The sequence below is a fragment of the Podarcis erhardii genome (genome assembly GCF_964252035.2).
Source record: "Podarcis erhardii genome assembly, chromosome: 7".
Taxonomy (NCBI): Eukaryota; Metazoa; Chordata; class Lepidosauria; order Squamata; family Lacertidae; genus Podarcis; species Podarcis erhardii.
Genome location: NC_138511.1, coordinates 10,049,186 through 10,064,559, shown reverse-complemented (window position 1 = coordinate 10,064,559; position 15,374 = coordinate 10,049,186). Strand labels below are relative to the sequence as shown.

Below are 15,374 nucleotides of genomic sequence, written 5' to 3'. Positions count from 1 at the left end.
GATTGTTAAATGTGTTATGTTGATTTAGATTTTGTATTGGTGGGCTGGAGTGTTGTTTCAGGACTCTTGTATTGTTTATTAGTGTGCATACATTAGTCTTGTGGCTCTTTTTAGTATGTTTTTATTATTTTAATTTATATTATGTTCTGATATTTTTATTATGAATTTTGTGCAGTGATAATTCTTATTATGTATTTTGTGCTTCGTATACTTGGTGTTGTGAACCACCCTGAGATTCAAAATCAAAAAAATCAACAATCCAAAACAACATCAACCAGAAACACAACAACAACAAAAAGGTTTCCTACCGCTGTGTACGGAAGGTCGTGAGGGCAGCACCACTCCTCTTGGGCCATCCTGATGGCGCTGATGTTCCTGGCGCTGGTCCAGACTGGATCCCGCGGAGAGCAGAAGATCGTATCACTGCAGCACAACTCTGATGTCACGTTGCCTTGGCCTGGCGCTACTCCGGATGTTCTGTCAGGAGGAGAAAGAGGCTCCTTGAGAAACGTCCCCTCCAGACATTCCACCAGGTGTCCCAATAGCCCACCAGATGCCTCACTCACCTGGCATGCAGCTCAGGAAGTCCTGCGGGTAAGGCTCCCTGTGAACGCAGTGGAGCAGCCTCCTCAAAAAGCGCTGGACCCTGCCTTTCTTCCGATGTTTATAGGCCCGCTGCATGATGTTCAGGCAGCTCCTCCCTGTCTGCCTGAGCCCTTCTTCCTCGTGCTGCTGCATCTCTTCCAGCCCTGAGGGGCAAGGGAGAAAGGTTGAGCAAGGCGGAGATACACAGGAAAAGAGCCATCCATCAACAATATGAAAACAGCCGTCAGGTGTGTTTGGGTGTGAGAGAGAGCAGTGAAGTCACATGCCAATTCTCTTTGCATGTTCATCTTGTGGAACCTCTGTCTGAACATACATCTGAGAATTTGCCTTCCCCTGAAGACCTTTCTCAGCAGAAGCATCCCTCCCTGCCCTCCGTACGTCTCACTCACATGTTCCATAGGATGCCATGTCGTGATGGTGGATGAAACTGGCATCCCGGAAAGCCAGATGACCTAGAGAGAGAAAGAGGCAAGAAAAGGGACGTCATCTCGGTGCAAAGCAAGTGGAGACAGAGGTAGCTCGGCAGGAGGACAGGTATGCTCTAGAGGTCTCCACGCTCACTCAGAGCAAGATCTGGGCGCAGATGGAGGCCTACCTAGCAGGTGGCCTGGGGACATGTCCATCCTCCCAGCCATCGTTACCAAGATGTTTCTGTCCATCCCTACCAGGGAAGAACATTGCTTGACTTACCCAGAAGCAGAGCTGCCACCCTGGAGACTGATGGCAGCCTGTTGGCGGACGGCTTCGTACATGTCAAGGCAGCACTCCGAAGGATGTCCTTGCTGAAGGTCTTGCTCTGTGGGCAAAGACAAAGGAGAATTGGCATCAGAGAGGCTTGAGAGTGTGGCAGAAGAGCCTTGCAGTCCCAGAGACATGCCTGGGCAAAGCTGCCAACAAAGCAGAGGGAACTTACCAGATGCTTGGCAGCCTGGTGGAGAGCAAAGTGGAGGCTAAATTTGTTGGAACGAGCCCACCACTTCACTTGTGGGGCTAGATGGCAAAGAGCCCTCCTTGCGGCCTGCAACACAAGAAGAGAAGAGGGTTACAAATTGCGGTACATAGTCTTGTAAGCTCCTGAGAACAATCCCTCCCTCCTACTGTGTAAGTCCACCTCTTTGGCCCTCACCTTGGCCACCACGTCCTCGTCTTCGAGGTGAATGAGGACCACAACCAGTTCGTGAATGGCTTCCTCTTCTGTTGTTGTTATGGGAAGCCTTTGGTCTCTCACCCAGCCCCGAAGCAGCCCCAGATGTTCGATGGCTGATGCCCGGACGGAGGCTTCCTCCTGTAGGCAGAAAATATCAGAGGTTATGTTTCTCAGCAGATCACCTTCCTTTCTCCTGCCCACTGGGTGTTTTGAGGCTGCTCAGCCCCCTATCCTCCTCCTGGGGGAGACTGGGGGCAGGGGTGGCTCTCCCCCTGCGTTTTCCAGGCAGGCTTCCAAGAGAAGGTGCTCCAGAGGAACACCCTCCTGAAGCCAGAACATCTCCGCTGCATGCCAGTCTAAACCCCACCCTTCCTCTTCCAAAGCATTCCTCCTCCACCGGGTGTGATGTCATGTTTTCCCTAACACTCACATGGGCAGCCAGACCGCAGTAAGTTGCCGCCAGCATCTTCAGGTCTTCCTCTCCCAGCTCCCTGGAATGGTAGGCTTGGTCTACTAGCTCTATCAACTCTGGGAGGACATCGGCTTCTGCAGAAGGGAGGGAATCCAGCAGCAACAGCCGCAGAAGCGAAGGGTCCTACACAAAAGAGAGAATCTTTTCAAAGGTCTGAAAGGCCTCACGCCTTTTAGCACAGGCCCTTCAGTATTGTGCCAGCAAAAGAGTGCTGGACCATGATTAGAATCGAGATCCGTACCCCCCCTCCCTCCCTCCCTCCCTCCCTCCCTCTGAGCATCACTTGCCATGTCAGAGTCCAGAAGCAGGGATATCCCTCTGACGCTGAGCTTCCGGACTTGCAGGTGGTCGTGTTCCAGCCAGTTGAGGAGCTGCTCCAGTGTATCTTCACAGGGATAGACCTCCAGACGGCAGCTGAGCAGCTAAAGAGGCCCAAAGAGAAAGAAACTCTTCAGGGATGAGAGGCTGAGGCAGGTTCTCCTTTTACCCACCATTTGCAATTCTGCACAGAGCAAACCCACTGAAGTGAATGTACCAAAGTTTGTCATGTACATCAAATCCAATGGGTCTACTCTGAGGAGCACTAAAACAGGAAACAGTCCTTAGGCTCAAAGTAGCCCAACACTCGGCAGAAACCAAGCCAGGGCCTCCTTGCTGCACCCATTTCCTCCCGCGTCCGTCCCCCTCACCTCGATGTAGATAGCTGCCGCGACTTGTGGCATTCCGGCAAAATCCTCGTCCTCGAGAGCAGCGATGATGCTTTCCACCATGGGAGGGATCCACCAGCGTCGCTTTCCGACAGCTCTGAAATGGAGAAACAGATCTTGGTAAGGAAGGCAAAGACACCGCAGGAAGCAAACGGGCACAGTCCGATCCCGTGCCTTCAGCTCCGTTTGCCAGACCACTGGGGAAGGTCACCGCGTTCTTCCTCTTACCTCACCATGGCAGACAACCCCTGGCTGAAAGTCTCCCGGCAGAAAAGTTGGTCAACGATGGCCGCCTCCACTTGCTCTCCAGTGGTGCCAAGAAGGAGGTGCAGAACTTCCTTAGCCCCTCTGCAACAAAAGCAAGGCCAGTTTTACCAGGAGGGTCATTGCCACACACTCAAATTCCTTCCCCATCCCTCCTCCCTAGCAGCCGCCTGAAGGAGAGCCTCCCTTGCAAAACCAAGCTGGACAGGAAACCCCCCGAGGCTGAAGGGGAAAGGACTCCATTGGTCCCTTTGCAACACACTACTCACCCGAGGAATTCCAGGTCGTAATGGAAGTTGACAACCATCCCCAGGAGAGCGATGAGCAGCTGTGGGAAGTTCTGGCGCACAGCTGCCTTGTAGTCCTCCATCCTGAGGATGGCGTGCAACAGGCTGGTGAGATGTTGCTGGAAGAGAGAGGGGTGCAAGTCACTTTATCTGCTTTCCTGCAGAATACAGGAATCCCTAGATATTACCCTGGGAGGAAGGAAGCCAGAAAGCAGGTGGTCCTTACCACTTGGGTGGCAGATTCCGCCAAGGGGCTTTCGTAAAGCTGCTTGGCCGTAAGATGGATCAGTTGTTCTGGGTTGGCCGATGCTAACACCTCCTTCCACACTCTCTCGCAGTCTCTGTGAATGCAAAAACAAGAGCAATGGTCAGCTTCAAGTCTTCTGCTTGCTGCCATGCTCCAGAGAGAGGAAATGGCAGCAAGGGCTTTCTGAGCAAGCCCTGCAGCTTTCCAACCTCCCCCTTAGCCCAGTAGAACCTGGAAGGCTCCATACCCGAAAGGAAACTGGAGGAGATATTCAACCACTGTCGCCAGGTGGTGGTGCGACAAGATGGACAAAGCGAAGACGGCCATGCTTCTGCCTTGCACTGTAGGCCCCTGGCTGATCTTATAGAAGGCCTCCAGCAGCACCTTCACCTGTCAGAGAAAAGGAGAGAGTTGCTTGGAGAGTACAAGGAAGTGGGGCTGTCTGCAGGTGGATCCCTCCATCGCTCATTGAAAGAGGGACCCTTGACCTGTGCCACCACAGCCATCTTCCTTCCAAGGTACCACTCAGGGTCCTTGGAAGTATTGAACCCAGGCAGCTCCAGGGCGCCAGTTCCCCTATCCATTGTGGGCCAAGAGAAGAAGCTTGCCAGTCTACTCCCAGAAGGAGGAGGATTCCCCATCCCTGAATCCATGTTTCTCAGGACCCTTGGCTGCGGTTCTTGTCCTGACATTGCCAGGCCCCTCTCAACTAACATGTGTCCTGGCCACCCAATGGCATGAGGTGGCCTCCCCTACACCAAAGCAGAGAATCTTCTTCTCTCCTACCTTTGCAGATGCCTTACCTCCACTTTTGTGCCGCCAAACTGCTTGATGAATTCTTGCAGTAAGTGGGAGATATCCAGTGGGTTGAAGCTGCTCTCGACAACCAGGTCTCTGGCCAGGAAGCACATGGCCTCCAAGAGCTGCTCCGCGGGGAGAAAAGCGCCAAAGACCTGAAGCAAGAGAGGGAGGTCAGAGATGCCCACAGGGCAGGGCTGGGGAGCAGAAAGCCCAGGTGCTGCCTCTGCGGAACCTAGAACACGTGGCTTGAGAGACAGCGACTTACCCTGGCAAGAGAGTAACAATTATTCACGAACAGTTCAGGAACCGGTCCTCCGGTGGATCTGAGGACCTTCTCAGCTCTGGTGATAAGTGTTCGGTTCCATGACGTTCGTGGCAGCATCTCTGCAAAGGAAAGCCAAAGGGTTAGTTTGGGTCTTGCTCACCCCCACCCCATGCTGGGATACATTCTTCTAGACTTACCTTCGTTGTGCCGCAGGATGGGCAGAAGATGGCAGAGAGCCTCTGCTGCCCGCTGCCTGCTCTCCGGGTCCGGATCCAATGCACAAAGGCAGGAAATCGCCACCAGTTGGCCACAGGAGGATGCATGAACCGCTACCGATGGCTGAGAAGAAACCCAGAGAAGGGACTGATAAGCAACCCATCACCGTTTTTCCTATAACATTTTTATTAAATCTTCCAAACATTCCAAAACATTTAGCATCCTCTACAGAAAAAAATCCAGTTCTTTTTGACTTCCCACCCCTCTTTTCCTAATGTTTGCTTTTTTCTTCTTTTCTCAGCCATTTTACTCACTATGGCCCAGCTCTGTTCTCCAAATTGAGTATGTGCTGGGATGCCTGATTGTCCCTTGGGCACCTTGCAGGGTGGGCCCAGAAGCAGCAGCCTGAAGGCCTTGACAGCCCTGCATGGTTGCAATGTTTCCCTTCAGTAAAGCCACTTCTGAGCTGGAGAGGAGGTGGGGTTGTGGGCTTCATGCCCTCCCCTTACGTACTCGGGGGCTGGCTTGCAGCCCCCCGCAAGAGCAGGGAATCCTCGGGCGCGTCACCTCCCTTGCCAGCCAATCGGCTGGCCTGGGAGGTGTGGCCAGCGCTATTTAGGGCCGGCGCGCCTGAGGATTTCCCTTTTTCTCCCAGTGCCCCAGCAGCTCCGGTTTTCCCACCCTTTAGGTTTGGCTCTTTGACATTGCTATGGACTTCGGTTGGTCGCCGTCAAGGGGCCTGGTAGGAATTTTTCCCGCTTGGCAAATTGGCACCAGCCATTTGGTTTTTTGCCTACCTCGTAGCAAATCATCACAACTTCCTCAGCATTGGTGGTTAGGCATTGGTAAGGGTATTGTTCTGCAAATGAGTGGGGGGCGTAGTCCGGTAAAGGATTCCGTGGGGCATTGCCCTGTCCGAAGCCTATGGAGGTGGGGCCTAAGGCACGCCCTCGAGGGGTGACCCCGGGGGAGCTCCTAGTTGATGTACATCAGCAGGACTCCCCCTCCTGGTGGTTAACCCTTGCCGGTCTTCTAGCAATCGGGCTGAAGCCGGTTAGTCGATAGGACCAATGCCTAAGCCAATACCGCTCAGTTCCTGTAATCAATAAAGTTGTGGCCTAATTTTGCCCATTAACCTAAAATACTGGTGTCCTGTGTCTTTATTTCCGTGGGGGAGGCGGGAACTCGCCACGCAACTCACATATTCCTGGATCTTCTTCAGGAGGGCGGAAAGATCTTGGAGCGCCTTCCTTCGGATCTTCCCATTCTTCATCGTTGCGACGACATCCGTAAATCTGTTCTTCAGCCGGTCCTTGCTGACGCTTTCAGGAGGAAGATCAGCCGCATCCGGAGAAGCTGTGGTTGGGATGCTGAGGGGAGAGAGGAGTAGCACTTTTGTCAAAAGGGTTTATTGCCTCCCGTCCTTCAAAGACCCCAAGCACCACACCATAGAAATGGACCGGGTTGTTTTTTAAAAGGAATTGATTATGGGGGAGGGGATTAGCACAGGATTACCTTGGAGGAAGATCCTCCCCATCTTCCAGGCTGATTTCCGATATTTGATCTTCATCAAAATCAATTCCCTGTCCATGAGAAAAGAGAAACAGGAACGTCAGAATGTGAAGAATGGATCAGACCCATTCATGATTTTGTATTGAGCAGGAAAGCACAGACGAGGTAGGTTGGGAAACAAACTGAAAATCTCTGGCCTCCATTTCCTTAGAGACCTTATTCATCCTTCTATTCATTTAAGCCTTCGGTTAAGAGTTTGGGTGTAATCCTTGACACCTCCCTTTCCATGGAGGCGCAGGTTACAACAGCCAAGGCGACATTTTTCCACCTTCGCCGCATCAAGCAGTTGGTCCCTTACCTTTTCCGACCCAACCTGGCCACAGTGATCCATGCGATGATCACCTCCAGGCTTGACTACTGTAATTCGCTCTACGTGGGGCTGCCCTTGAAGCTGTCCCAGAAACTCCAGCGGGGGCAGAATGCTGCAGCGAGGCTCCTCACGGGGTCTCTGCCATGGGAGCATATTCACCCAGTGCTTTTCAAGCTGCACTGGCTCCCGGTGGAGTACAGGGTCAGATTTAAGGTGCTGGTTTTGACCTTTAAAGCCCTTCATGGCCTAGGACCCTCGTTCCTATGGGACCGCCTCTCCCGGTATGCCCCACGGAGGACCTTAAGGTCCATATATAGCAACACCCTAGAGGTCTCAGGCCCTAAGGAAGTTAGATTAGCCTCAGCCAGAGCCAGGGCCTTTTCAACACTGGCTCCGGCCTGGTGGAACACTCTGCCTCATGAGACCAGGGCCCTGCAGGATCTGATTTCTTTCCGCAGGGCCAAAAAGACAGAGTTGTTCCACCTGACCTTTGGCTTAGAATCAGTTTGATTCCCTCTTCTTAGAGCTCTCCTCCAAGTTTCCAGATTTTGTCTCAAATGCATGGATTAGATTGGAAACGGGGATGATGAGAGTGGAGGCTAGCATCTGCCTAACATCAATCTACAAATGGCTGACATTGAATCTGCTCCCCCGAGGGATAGCCCCTTTGATCCTCTCTGACCAATTCCAGTCGGGCTCGCAGACTGCAGTCCTGAACACCCTCCGGAAACTGGGTTTTGCCCCTCAAGCCCTTCTAAGTCTGGGCTTGGGCCAGGCAAATGCTACTGTGATAGGAATTGTATGGTCTTAGATATATGGCAACGTTCATAACCACACGTACATAGATCAGCACAGGAAAGCCAACCTGGAACCATTTTGATTCCTAAACTGAGCAAATGTTTCTCTGCATGGTCAAAATGGAAAAGCCTCCCCATTGTCTCTTCCTTCACAAATCCTGTCTTAATCTGTGTTTGAATAAAGGTGTGAGCCTGTGACCTGGCCCAGGAAATAAGTATTTTACCACTACAAAAGAATGGCCAGGCTCCCCAGGAAATCCAATCAAGTAACCTGCCAGACAGGAGATAAACAAGGACAAGAGAAAAACAACATTTAAATTTCTGTGATGTAGGTGGGATGTATCTGAGGGGTGGTCTTAGGTTACACCCCTTCCGTGATGTATGCATAATGTTTCTGGGGGTGGTCTTGATCTAGAGGATGGGAATTTCAAAAGTCTTTATAAGCCCTTGCACAACATTTTGGGGGGTCCTCCTCCTTTCCTGTGTGTGAGGGGAGCACCCTGTTGCAACAGATCAATAAAGATCAAGCTTACTAGCTGCTTTGCTTCTCAATATTCTCTGGTTGGCCTCTGTTATTTTCTCCTACCAATAGGGAACCTATGTAAGGACTCTATATGGGCTCTCGGATACCCCATAAGGGAAAAGGGCATTTTTTTATTTATAACACTACGGTCAGGCAAAGAATATTAGACACCGAGAGACAGCAGGACTGTGCAAGGTGCCCCAACTATAGAATTGGAGAAATCGAGAGAGATATAGCCGCACCGGCAGCATATCTCTTCTTTCTTGTATCTAGGGATGCAAGAAGGGCCTTTACACTCGCCAGAAGCGTGGCTCTTCCCTCGCCGGTCCTGGATGGAGCCTTTAGAAGGGTCCCGTATGCTCAGAGACTTTGCACCTGTCCATTGGGAGAGATAGGAAGCCCAGAACACTTGTTCTTTAGATGTCCCTTTTATGAAGAGGCACGTAGTAAGATCATGGATCCCCTACTGGTGAGGCTCACCGACCTCCCACAAAAGCAAAAATTTGACCTTTTGCTGTTAGGCAAAGAGCAGAAGATGACCTGAATGGTCGCCAGATTCTGTGTACAGATCTGTAGGCGCAGACCATCGCCCAACTCAAAATAGTCCGGCATGAAAAGCCCCGTCTCTGAGTCAACTCCCTGGGATAGTCTATTGTTGCACATTTGTAATGAAGTTAAGGATTTCAAACTTTGGTCAAGAAAGGAGCAGAGTATGGTGCGTAATCAAAAAGCCACAAGAGTTATGGGAAAGAGGTCTGTTGCTTTAACCCTGCAGACCGACAGTCTCCAAATGTGTAAATTGTTATCTTAGGAAGGAAGTTCTCTAGTTTGATTTGGGGGCTTGACACCTGGGGCTTCAGCTATTGACACCCACCTAGTAGAATCATAGAATCATAGAATCATAGAGTTGGAAGAGACCACAAGGGCCATCGAGTCCAACCCCCTGCCAAGCAGGAAACACCATCAGAGCTGACATATGGTTGTCAAGCCTCTGCTTAAAGACCTCCAAAGAGGGAGACTCCACCACACTCCTTGGCAGGAAATTCCACTGTCGAACAGCTCTTACTGTCAGGAAGTTCTTCCTAATGTTTAGGTGGAATCTTCTTTCTTGTAGTTTGGATCCATTGCTCCGTGTCCGCTTCTCTGGAGCAGCAGAAAACAACCTTTCTCCCTCCTCTATGTGACATCCTTTTATATATTTGAACATGGCTATCATATCACCCCTTAACCTCCTCTTCTGCAGGCTAAACATGCCCAGCTCCCTTAGCCGTTCCTCATAAGGCATTGTTTCCAGGCCTTTGACCATTTTGGTTGCCCTCCTCTGGACACGTTCCAGTTTGTCAGTGTCCTTCTTGAACTGTGGTGCCCAGAACTGGACACAGTACTCCAGGTGAGGTCTGACCAGAGCAGAATACAGTGGCACTATTACTTCCCTTGATCTAGATGCTATACTCCTATTGATGCAGGCCAGAATTGCATTGGCTTTTTTAGCTGCCGCGTCACACTGTTGGCTCATGTCAAGTTTGTGGTCAACCAAGACTCCTAGATCCTTTTCACATGTACTGCTCTCAAGCCAGGTGTCACCCATCTTGTATTTGTGCCTCTCTCTCTCTCTCTCTCTCTCTCTCTCTCTCTCTCTCTCTCTTTTTTGCCAAAGTGCAATACTTTACATTTCTCCCTGTTAAAATTCATCTTGTTTGTTTGGGCCCAGTTCTCTAATCTGTCAAGGTCATTTTGAAGTGTGATCCTGTCCTCTGGGGTGTTAGCCACCCCTCCCAGTTTGGTGTCATCTGCAAATTTGATCAGGATGCCCTTGAGTCCATCATCCAAGTCATTGATAAAGATGTTGAATAAGACCAGACCCAAGACAGAACCCTGTGGCACCCCACTAGTCACTCTTCTCCAGGATGAAGAGGAACCATTGATGAGCACCCTTTGGGTCAGTCAGCCAGTTACAAATCCATTACAAATCCACTGAGTGGTAGCATAGTCAAGTCCGCATTTTACCAGCTTCTTTACAAGAATATCATGGGGCACCTTGTCAAATGCCTTGCTGAAATCAAGGTAGGCTACATCCACTGCGTTCCCTTCATCTACCAGGCTTGTAATTCTGTCAAAAAACGAGATCAGGTTAGACTTCCGGGTTGGCGCCATCGACTAATGGCGGATTCCCTCCGAGCTCCGGAGGGAATCGGCTCCGCAGGATGGGGTCTTGTCCGCGGCGGCGACGCGGGAACCCTTAAAAATCACAGGCGCGGATGCCTGTGAGCGTGGTGACTTGGCGGGCACCATTTGCGCCCCCCCAAACTGCGAAAGAGCCTTTTTAAAGGCTCCGGAACGGGGATGGGGTACGGCGTGGTGCTGTGAGTAGACTGCTCCTTCTGCAGAGCGAAGCCGCAAGCCATTGTCGGAGAAGCGCTGACTTTTTCCTTGGAACATTCGGACTTAAAGTAAGAACCCGTGAGTTAATAGGGAATTTGAAATTTAAAGAAATTTTGCTGAATTAGGCACGAGCGGGGAAGGGTCAAAAAGGAAGTCCCCCCCCCCTTTGTAAATATTTTAAAGCAAAGAGCTTGCTATTTAATATCGAGAAAATCTCTTCTTTTTTCTAAAAGTGTTTAACCTTCATGGTTTGACGTTAAAAGAATCTTACCAGAGGATAAAAGTAACTTTGGGAGCTAAAGTTTTACCCCCCCGAACCCGGGGGTGTCCCGTGAGACAGCCTGTGGAGGAAGTATCGAAGAACTTGACAGCTGTCAAATTAGCTGTCAAAAAGAAAGGAAAGGGGAACTTTGTTTCTGCCGCTTCTGTTGGACACATTGGTTGCAATTTCTTGATACAAACTAATTTGTTTACTTGATTTAAACGGAAAGGCATTAAAGAACTAAAAATCCCCCTGGTAGGGGGTAGAGACATTACAAGAATGGCTGAAGGAAGTAAAACTCATACTGAACTTAACAGAATACTTGTTCTCTTGGGAAAGTTACAAGACCAAACCAATGTTTTGACTACAAGTGTGAACACTTTGGCCTTGACATTAAATAACATTGTGGAAGCTGATAAAGATTTGAAGCAAGAAGTTCTAACTGAACAGTTAGGGAAATTTGAGAGCCTTGAAATTGTGGAGAAAGAGACATATGATGCCGAAGAAAAGGAGGGAGAAGTTGCAACCTTGCAGATGTCAAAGGAGAGTTACAATTTGGGGACTGATATGAAGGCAATAAAGGAGAATAAAAGTTTGAAGTGGAAAGTTTGGTTTAAGTTGAAAGCTGCAAAATTGAGAGATCCCCTTAGGTGGGGATCTGAAGACCTAAGGATTACAAACTTGACCAATTTGGAAGTTGGAGTTTGGGGAGCTTTTGGACTTGGGAGGAAGATGAAGCCAGGTTTGGAGTACCCCACAAGCGTCAATCTTAAGGGGTTCAACATCAAGGACTGTCAAAGAGGCCGGCAGAAAGGAACTGAGGGGGACTGGAGAGCCTCGGACGTGAGATTCCCCAGGCTAAGCAGTATATTAGACTGATGAACACTTGTTGGGGACTAAAACCGGGAAAGGCGGGGGGGATAGAGTTTGGTAATCCAAAGGGTATATAAGCATAATTTATTTTGTTTTGACTGTTTGGTTATTTATATGGAAGTTGGGAGGGCCGTGGATGGGAAAATTCGGTCGACTTTAAGAAGTATGTTCAAGAATAAGTAAAGATGTATAAGTATTGATGTTTAGATAAGTTAAAATTGATTTTTAGAGTGGTTGAAATGAAATGAAAATAAGGCTGGCAAAAGTAAATTGAGGAAATGGAAAAAAAATTAAAATAAGATTTGCAAAGATAAATTGAGGAAATGGAGAGAGAGGTAAAATAAAATTACAGTATGAAAAAATAAGATTATTACGTTAAGGTTGAGAAATAAGTAACAAGGACTTGCTGGGTTAACAACGTGAATTGGAATACAAGAAGGGGAGGTGCGAGGAGGTCGATGAAAGAAGTTGTATGAAAATAAGCATTTGAATTTTTTTGTGTTTTTAACTGTTTTCTTTTTAAGTTTTTGTTTTTGTAGTTTTGTTATCTTTTTTGTGTCTATTTTTGTTGTGTTTGTTATGGAAAATGCCAATAAATATTCATTTTAAAAAAAAACGAGATCAGGTTAGTCTGACATGACTTATTTTTCAGAAATCCATGCTGACTATTGGTGATCACCGTATTCCTTTCTAGGTGCTCACAGACTGTTTGCTTAATGATCTGCTCCAGAATCTTCCCTGGTATTGATGTCAGACTGACTGGGCGGTAATTATTTGGGTCCTCTCTTTTCCCCTTTTTGAAAATAGGGACAACATTTGCCCTCCTCCAGTCTGCCGGGACTTCGCCTGTTCTCCAGGAATTCTCAAAGATGACTGCCAGTGGTTCTGAGATCACATCTGCCAGTTCTTTTAATACTCTTGGATGCAGTTCATCTGGCCCTGGAGACTTGAATACATCTAAACTAGCCAAGTATTCTTGTACTATCTCCTTAGTTATTCTGGGCTGTGTTTCCTCTGCTGAATCATTTGCTCCAAATTCTTCAGGTCGGGCATTGTTTTCTTTATCGGAGAAGACTGAGGCAAAGAAGGCATTGAGGAGTTCAGCCCTTTCTGTGTCCCCTGTTTGCATTACACCATCTTCTCCTCTGAGTGACCCCACTGTTTCTTTGTTCTTCCTTTTGCTACGAACATACCCATAAAAGCCTTTTTTGTTGCTTTTAACCTCTTTAGCAAGCCTGAGTTCATTCTGTGCTTTAGCTTTTCTGACTTTGTGTCTACACGTGCTGGCTATTTGTTTGAATTCCTCTTTGGTGGTTCCCCCCCTTTTCCATTTTTTGTACACATCCTTTTTTAATCTTAACTCAGTTAAAAGTTCTTTAGATAGCCACCCTGGCTTCTTTAGGCACCTTCCATGTTTCCGTCTCATTGGTATTGCCTGAAGTTGTGCTTTTACTATCTCCCTCTTAACAAACTCCCAGCCATCATGAACTCCCTTTCCTTTTAGTATTACTGTCCATGGGATCTCACCCAGCACTTCCCTAAGTTTTATGAAGTCGGCTTTCTTAAAGTCAAGAAATTGAGTCCTAGTATGCTTGGCTGCTCCTTTCCACTGTATAGTAAACTTCAGAGGAGCATGATCACTCGCGCCTAATGATCCTTCCACTTCTACCCCACTAACCAGGTCATCAACATTGGTTAGGACCAGATCTAAAATGGCTGTTCCTCTTGTTGCTTCTCCCACTTTCTGGACAACGAAGTTGTCTGCAAGGCCAGTGAGGAATCTGTTTGACCTTATGCTCTTGGCTGAGTTTGACATCCAGCAAATATCCGGGTAATTGAAGTCCCCCATTACTACTATCTCCCTTCCTTTTGCATGCTTGGCCATCTGTTCCAGGAAGGCATCATCTATGTCCTCCGTTTGGCTTGGGGATCTATAGTAAACTCCCACAATGAGGTCCCTGTTATTCTTTTCTCCCTTAATTTTGACCCAAATGCTCTCACTTTGGCTTTGAGGTTCTAAATCTTGGATCTCTTCACAGGTATACGCATCCCTGACATATAACGCCACTCCTCCTCCTTTCTTGTCTGGTCTGTTTCTCTGAAATAGATTGTATCCCTCCATTATTACATTCCAGTCGTGGGACTTATCCCACCAGGTTTCAGTGATGCCTATTATGTCATATTTAGTTTGCTGTACCAAGAGCTCAAGCTCATCTTGTTTATTACCCATGCTTTGCGCATTAGTGTACAGACATTGAAGTCCATTAATCATTCCCCCGTGTCTCTTATTTAAGGATTTTTTCCTCCCACCACTAGGTCTGCATGCTGTTTGCTCCATTTGGTCTATGACATTTGGATGACCATCTTCATCAATTGATAGACTCCTACCTTCAGAAGCACTGTCTCCCTCCCCCACATTAGTCAGTTTAAAGCCCTCCTGATGAGGTTTCTGAGATTTTTGGCAAAAAAAATTCCTCCCAACCGTTGTGAGGTGCAGCCCATCGCTTGCCAGAAGTCCATCTTCAAGAAACTGCAGTCCATGATCTAAGAATCCAAACCGTTCCTGTTTACACCATTTGCGAAGCCAGCTGTTCACTTCCACTATTTTTCTCTCTCTCCCTGGGCCACGTCGTTCAACTGGGAGGACAGATGAGATGACAATTTGTGCATTTAATTGCTTCAATTTCCTGCCCAGAGCCTCATAGTCTCTTTTGATCTTCTGGAGGCTATTGCTTGCAGTGTCATTGGTTCCCACATGAACCAAGAGGAAGGGGTATTTGTCAGTGGGTTTTATGATTCCTTGCAGTCGTTCAGTTACGGGGGAGACAGCACACTTCCCGAAACATGTCAGGCCCACAGATCACTGCTTCTGTTCCCCTCAGTAGGGAATCCCCTATCACCACTACACACCTCCTCTTAGGTTTGGTCGGGTTTCTTCCGTGATCTGTCCGTTCCAAGGTCGCCTGCACATTCCCTGAGGACTGACTTTGCTGCTCGTCTTCATATACCTGATCGACTGTAATGAGGGAGAGATCCTCAAATGGAGTCTGCTCTTCGTCTTCCATGCTAGGGGAGAGGAGCTCAAAGCGATTGTGTATTTCTAAACAATCAGAGCAAACCCTGGGCTTCCTACTTCTTTGAGTCACGTTTCTCCATATATCTGGCTCCTGTGTTGGTGAACTAGCCTCCTTCTCAGGGGAGTCCCCTGTCTCCTCCTTGGTGGAGACGGTGTGCTCTGTTGCTTCCAAGAAGAGCTCCAGCTCTCTAATTCTTTGGAGCGTAGCTACACGTTCCTCCAGTTGCTGGACTTTGTCTTTTAAGAGGGCAATCAACATGCAATTGCTGCAGGTAAAGCTGCCTGCAACCTTTGGCAAGATGGCAAACATTGTGCAGGAACCGCAGGCAACTGCAGCTGTTCCCTCACTCTCCATCTTGAGAACGTGTCGTTGGCGGGGGCTACAGCGGTCCTCCATCATAAGAAGTGTGCAGAGGGGACTTCCGGAGGCAGCATGGCGGCTGCAGCAGCAGAAAAGAGCTCCTGAAGCCAGCCAGAGTGAAAGGCTCTGTCTGGCCGATTCCCGGGCTCCCAGGTCTGCTGCTGCCAACACTGCCAACGGAGAGGAATCGGGGGTGCCCGGGGCGT

At 48.7% G+C, this 15,374-nt stretch overlaps 1 protein-coding gene across 1 annotated transcript; it reads right to left on the bottom strand.

The window, feature by feature from the left end:
* Positions 1-430: 430 nt before the first annotated feature.
* On the bottom strand, positions 431-6,996 carry LOC309347185 (maestro heat-like repeat family member 5). Its single transcript, XM_081871526.1, has 19 exons — positions 6,968-6,996; positions 6,528-6,766; positions 6,214-6,382; positions 4,994-5,135; positions 4,797-4,915; positions 4,534-4,683; positions 3,978-4,120; positions 3,710-3,824; positions 3,466-3,602; positions 3,161-3,280; positions 2,915-3,029; positions 2,513-2,647; positions 2,184-2,348; positions 1,733-1,891; positions 1,520-1,624; positions 1,297-1,402; positions 996-1,058; positions 567-749; positions 431-477 (listed from the first exon to the last, which is right to left on the bottom strand). The coding sequence occupies exons 3-19, from the start codon at positions 6,283-6,285 to the stop codon at positions 464-466; spliced, it is 2,043 nt and encodes a 680-aa protein (XP_081727652.1). The 5' UTR covers positions 6,286-6,382; positions 6,528-6,766; positions 6,968-6,996; the 3' UTR covers positions 431-463.
* Positions 6,997-15,374: the final 8,378 nt, after the last annotated feature.